Source organism: Solanum lycopersicum, chromosome 12, assembly GCF_036512215.1.
Source record: "Solanum lycopersicum chromosome 12, SLM_r2.1".
Taxonomy (NCBI): domain Eukaryota; kingdom Viridiplantae; phylum Streptophyta; class Magnoliopsida; order Solanales; family Solanaceae; genus Solanum; species Solanum lycopersicum.
Window position 1 is genome coordinate 2625625 of NC_090811.1, and position 6412 is coordinate 2632036.

Consider the following 6412-nt stretch of genomic DNA (forward strand, 5'->3'; position numbering starts at 1 on the left):
GCTAAGCAAATTTATACTATTTAATTATTCATCATAGTTATAATTTGTTATAATTACCACTCGCGACTAACATTATACATTAATTATGTGAGGTGACTTCGAGTTTGTATAATTAGTCACGTTTGTATATGTATAATTCGTCTGGATATACAAATATATATGTATATTATCTAACCTATATATATATACAATTCACCTTTGATACTATTTGCCCTCTCTTCTCCCTCTCTCAATCTTACACGCCTCGCTCCTCCCTCTCTCAACCTCGCTTGCCGTATATACAAATGCATATGTATTGTATACAATTATATAAATATACATCACTTCTCTCCGACTCATTGTTCTCTCTCTCTCTTGACTTTCTCATCCCTCTCTTTCCTCTCTCCTCTCTCCCTGTCTCGCTCGCCTCTCTCCTCCTTCTGTCAATCTATCTTGCAATATATACAAATACACATGTATAATATATAATTACCTAACCGTAATTATCAAACTATAGCTATGGAAAGTAATTAGGCTATTTTTAAGTGGTTATATATTAAAGTTCCCCACAATACTATAAATAAAAAATATTTACCATTTATAGCAATAATATTTTTTTTTTCAATTCATCACTTTTAATACATTTATAATACACTTTCAATTCATACTAAAAATAACAATTTATTACTCACATATAATACAAATTTTATTCATGAATAATAATACATTTATCACGCATTTTAATACACTTATAATATAATGTGTCAACTTCTTACTGAACAAACTTAATATACTTTTAAAAACAATTATAATACATATATATTGCATGCTTAATTACATGTTACAGATTTAACATAATATTATTTTAAAAAATAAAAAAAAATATCATTAAAATTGTAATTATTTATTAAAAACTATTCATCTAAATAATTTTTTTTTTATTGTTTGATAAAATATGTAAGAATATTGTTATATAATGTTTGATAAAGAGAAAAATGAGAATGTAAAAAGTCAAGATAGGACATAGACAAGCAGCCACAAAGGTTAAAAGGGCAAAGATTTGGCTACTTGTTAAACTCTTTATTTAGATTTTAGCAGCCTTTTTGCCTTTCATACATTTCAACTTTTTGCCCTCCATATTCCAGGCATAATCATTAATCTAAACTCATATCTATAATTATCTGATATTTGAAATTTATTCGTATATTTATTGTACTAATAGTAATAATATGAAAAAGAATAGTTTGAACTTTGATGTATTCAACATTTTATATTTACGTAGGATTTAAAAAAGGATCGCATTATTAAAAGTTACGTGATTTGCACACCTTTTACTAAATTTCTGTCTCCGTCTCTAAACTTTGGAGGGACATGTAATTGAGAGAAAATACTCCATTTAAAACGTTTAATTAATGCAACCAAAAGGGTAAGAAAATATAATTATCTTATATCAATCAAAGTCAAAAAAAAAAAAAATGATATGGGAAAGTTAATGCTAATTAAGTCATTGCTTGAACAAGTCAATTATATATAAATAATATTTTCTCCGTTTATTTATACTTGTTTATTATAATAAAAATAAATATTCGATACTTTTACTCATCAAATTTAAAAAGTTAAAAGAAATAATTTATCAATTTATACTTTTTTATTCTTAGTATTAAGTATTGTTTATTTCCTAACACTAGAATAATTTATAAATAATTAGGAGGTAATATATTAATATTGTTATTTTACCTATTACATTAAACTTATAAAAAACAAACTTCACATATTATAATTAAATGGTAGCTAAAAAAGCTTTACATCATCTAATTTATCTTTCTAACACACCAAAATAAAATAAAATAAAAATACATCAACTCCAACAATTAAAAACTTACAACCCTCCCTCCTACCCTTAACGATTCTGATGTTCGAATCAGCTTTTACATAGTTTAACTGATTTCACGAAATATCTGTCACCTTTTACCACCCTATAGCCTTATAGGACGATTCTGATGTTCGAGCCAACTTTTACACATTTCAACTAATTTCACGAAATATTTGTCATCTTTTATCATCCCTATCATTATATCGTACTATTTATTGATGAAAACCTAATTAAAAATTCTTTGTCCTGGTGATAGAATCATCTTTGGATCAAATAGATCTTTTCTTTGTTGAAAAATATTCCATTTTTTACCAAAATGTTTGATCCAATCCTCTTTTGTCTTGTAATGTGGAAGATATTGCTTTATATTGAGGCCAACTTTATCACAATAATTTAATATTTCTTCATTTTGATTATCCAAAATTTTGCATTCATTATATCCACTTGAAGAATGTAAAAGTCCCACACAATAAAATGTTTCTTCTTCTGGTATTATTGCTGACATCCTATCATCCCATCTGCATATTTTCAAAAATAAATAAATAAAAATAATATTTTTTTATAATATTAAATCACTCAATAAGATATCATGTATAATCTTAAAAATATAACAAAGAGAAATATTATATATATATATATATTAGTTGAACTTCTTAGTATAAATATAAAGCTAAAGAATAAAGTTATTGAGTTTTACTGAACTCTCTTAAATTTTATAATAATTCTCCCAATATATATATATATATATATATATATATATATATATTAAACTCGATACTACTCTCTCATATTCAATATAATATATGTAACACACTTTTTTTACATTAAGCAATCTAAAAATAATGATTGATATATCTATATTTAGTAACAAGTTAACTTTAAAACGCTTATTTTTATCTTTAATCAGATAATTTATAACCATACAAACATCTATAATTAAATTCAGATTGAAGTTTCAAAAGTCTTACATTTTTTTTCTCTTAAACTCTGTATCAAAATTCAAATCGAACAAACATCACATAAATTGAGACAAAAGATGTGCTATTCCCTATGTCCATTTTGTCACCTTGCTCTTTTCGAAAGTCAGTTTCACTCTTTTTCTTACATTAACTCGATATTTAAAACAAAAAATATAGATATGCAAAAACTATACGAAAAGTACTATAAAATTCTATCTGCATATCAATATGATGAAAAAAATACACGTCGTGAAATATTAATCAAAATTATTATTACTTAACTCTAAAAAAGGAAAATTATAACAACTAAAAATTGACGGAGATTATAGTATATTATAACTATATATTACTTACCTAAGGGGGTGGGGTGGGGGTGAAATGATAGTTTTTGTGAGTACCTTTTCCTACTTGTTGGGTAGACAAGTATGGGTCCATTTGTCTTGTTTTGTCTGAGGATTATGTCCACAAAAACAGCAGCATTAAAATGCATGATAGAAGACTTTGGTACAAACAAATTGAGCCATGGATGTGGAACATCCCACATTCCTTTTGATTGTAACTCTAATTCCCCACTTCTAACTCTATTCAAAAATTCCACAAAACTCACATCTTTCTTGAACATAAATCCACCTACATACTTCAATCCTTTTACCAACTTCTTCAACTCCTCTACAATCGTTAAAAAATTACAACGTATATATAAAAATCAATCTTATATATATATAAAAGATATTGAACCTCTTTAGTAAAATAACATGTTAAAATACATTGACAATTTCAAAATCAACGCATATAATGCACTTTGACTGAATATATATATATATGAGTATAAAAAAGTGAATCACGTAAATTTGAGAAATACATACCTTATCAATAGTATTAGCATTTTGGTCATCATAGTACTTCACTATTTCCAAGCAATACATGATTTTATTTTTGGATAATAATGAAGCAATTTTGGTTTGATTGGAAGGTGAATAAAATGAAGATCTCCAATTATTTAGAGAGCTTTGCTCCATCATTAGAGAGCCTTCAACATAATCCAATCCATTATTATGAATTGAAATAAGATGTTCTTGATCTTTTGTGAATTTTGAGAAATCATCATATAACATTCTCACCCATTTCACCTACAAGAAAAAAAAATTCATAATTATACATTTGCATAGGTAAGAATTGAAGTTTAAACTAATATTTATTTGTTCTGTTTATATATATAACACTTTTTATTCTTTAATATGTTTCGAGAAAAATAGCATATTAATACTTAGAAACAATTTTTAACTTAGATAAGTGTGTTTATTTAGAGGCTAGGTTCCTCGAATAGATCTCTTAGTTGTTATCCGAAAGCAGTATATATATATATATCAGATGTATCCAGAAAACATACAAGTAAACACCATACATAAAAATGGTGACTAGAATTCACCGATTTTAAAAATCTTTTTTTTCTTCATAAATTTCGTGTTCAGTCAAATATCATCGTACTTACTCTTGTTGGTGCTTTATCCAAGACAATTCTTGCTCTTGTTATTATTCCAAACTGTCCCAAACCTCCTAAAACTCCAAAAAACAATTCTGAATTCATATCTTTGGAGCAAGTCATTAATTCCCCTTTACCTGATGAAACCAAACATGAGTCAACAACAACAAAAACAATAATAATTAAATAAAAAAAATCATAAATTTAATTGTATTATCATATATTCAATAATAATTAAATAAAAAAATCATAAATTTAATTGTATTATCATATATTAGCATGCATCACCAAAAAATATATTATTATTATTATTATTATTATTATTATTATTCCCCAAATTAATTAATATATAAAGAATGTTTTTGGTCATGCATGCACTAGTAAATTACCAATTATATATATATATATATATATAGCCACTTGCAATTAATTGAAGTATAGACAATTTTTTCTATGATAAAAGAAATATAGTTTAGATTTTTGTGATATATTTATTTTAGTATAAGGTGAAAAATCTTACCTACAAGATCTTCCAGGTGGAAAAAGAGACATTGCAACCTATGAAATACTTACTAAGACACATACTTTTAAATATTAAAAGAAAAAATAAAATTAAAGTATGAATTTTTTTCTAAAAGAATCTTATATTAGTTAGGCTCCAAACATGATTATATTTCTTATCTAAACTAAATATTGATAGTGACTATCTCCCCCATCTCTTTTTTTTTTTATTTTTGTACTTGAACACTTTCCATGAAAATACCCAATAAAATAATAATAATAGGAAGACCTTTTATCTTTAAGTGAACTTAATGAATATATGAAATATCAATATAGTTTTTCTATTATATTGGAAGAGTTATCATTAAATTATTTAGTATAGAGAAAAATAAAGTATAATGTTTACGTGTTATACGTAAGATTTTACCTGTAATAACATCCATCTCATGAACGTTACTTATTTGAGGACCATATCGAAAAGTTTGACCACTAATTCCAGCATTAGAGAGTGTACCACCAACGGTAAGGTACAAATAATCTGTCCATGAAACAGGTGCTAAGCCATACTCTAGGGTGTTATGAAGAACATCAATCCATAATTGTTCACCTCCAACATCCGCGTAAAACCCTAAATCCGAATCCCAAGAAACCCTAACACCACAATTCTCATTATTATTATTATTTAAAGAACTCATTTCCACAATTACCCCATTTTTTGCCATGGCTTGTCCCCTAATGGAATGTCCATGACCTTTGGCTGCTACATGAAAAGGGACAGAAAGGTCATAAGAAAATTGTATGAGGTCAATTATGTCATTAACACAAGAAGGATAAAGAACAGCAGCTGGTAATATTTCTTGAATAATTTTTCCAAAATCTTTGGAAGATTCTTTAATAGCATGAGAATTTGTACTAAGTTTTGATGAAATATTAAGTGAAAGAATTTCATAAGGAATTGAAGGATTCCATGGTTTTAACTTTCCTAAAATGGACATTAAATGAGTAATAATAAAGAAAATAATAATATTATAACCATAGGATAAAAAAAACTTAGCCATAATAGAAGAAAGAAAAAAAAAAGGAAATTATTAGAAGTAGGTGATTTTTGGTGAAGAGAAAAGTGAGTGATATGAGGGTATTTATAGAGAAGGAAAATAATATAATAATAATAATATTTGCATGCAAAAAAGTAAAAAAAAATATTTTTTTAATATAGTGGTAGTACAAGATTTAGAAGATCTTGGAAAAAATAATATTACACATGGGGGTGGGGTGGGGGTGGGGGTGGGGGGTAGAAAATTGTGTGTGTAAGATATGAAAGGACAAAAGATTTTTGTGATTATTGCTCTTTTGCCTTTATGTTCCAAAAAACATCACAATTTTCTCATGGGATGGATAAACACCTCTTTGATGTTGTTCATGGTATTGTCATTATATGATTAATGAAGATTTTTTTTTAATTATTCGGTAAGCAAGATCTTAGATTGATGTATATGTTATTGATCAACGGTATGCAGTTATTTGGAGCTTTCTCGTTTAAAGGGATTAGAAAACGTGTTTCATCTTCCACCTTTTCATCGATAGTTTGTTGTCTTCTGTAGCAAGTTCTTGAACCTC

The 6412-nt window shown here is 26.5% G+C and overlaps 1 protein-coding gene across 6 annotated transcripts; it reads right to left on the reverse strand.

The window, feature by feature from the left end:
- Positions 1-1730: 1730 nt before the first annotated feature.
- On the reverse strand, positions 1731-5909 carry LOC101055579 (cytokinin dehydrogenase 3). 6 transcript variants are annotated; one of them, XM_019211281.3, is made up of 5 exons: positions 5223-5909; positions 4304-4431; positions 3678-3941; positions 3210-3260; positions 1731-2370 (listed from the first exon to the last, which is right to left on the reverse strand). In XM_019211281.3, the coding sequence occupies exons 1-4, from the start codon at positions 5851-5853 to the stop codon at positions 3216-3218; spliced, it is 1068 nt and encodes a 355-aa protein (XP_019066826.1). In that variant the 5' UTR covers positions 5854-5909; the 3' UTR covers positions 1731-2370; positions 3210-3215. The 6 variants fall into 6 exon arrangements, 5 of the variants coding, with proteins under 5 accessions (XP_019066826.1, XP_004251670.1, XP_069148564.1 ...); XM_004251622.5 differs by having other exon boundaries at positions 3210-3478; positions 5223-5908; XR_011213249.1 differs by having other exon boundaries at positions 2233-2370; positions 3166-3260.
- Positions 5910-6412: the final 503 nt, after the last annotated feature.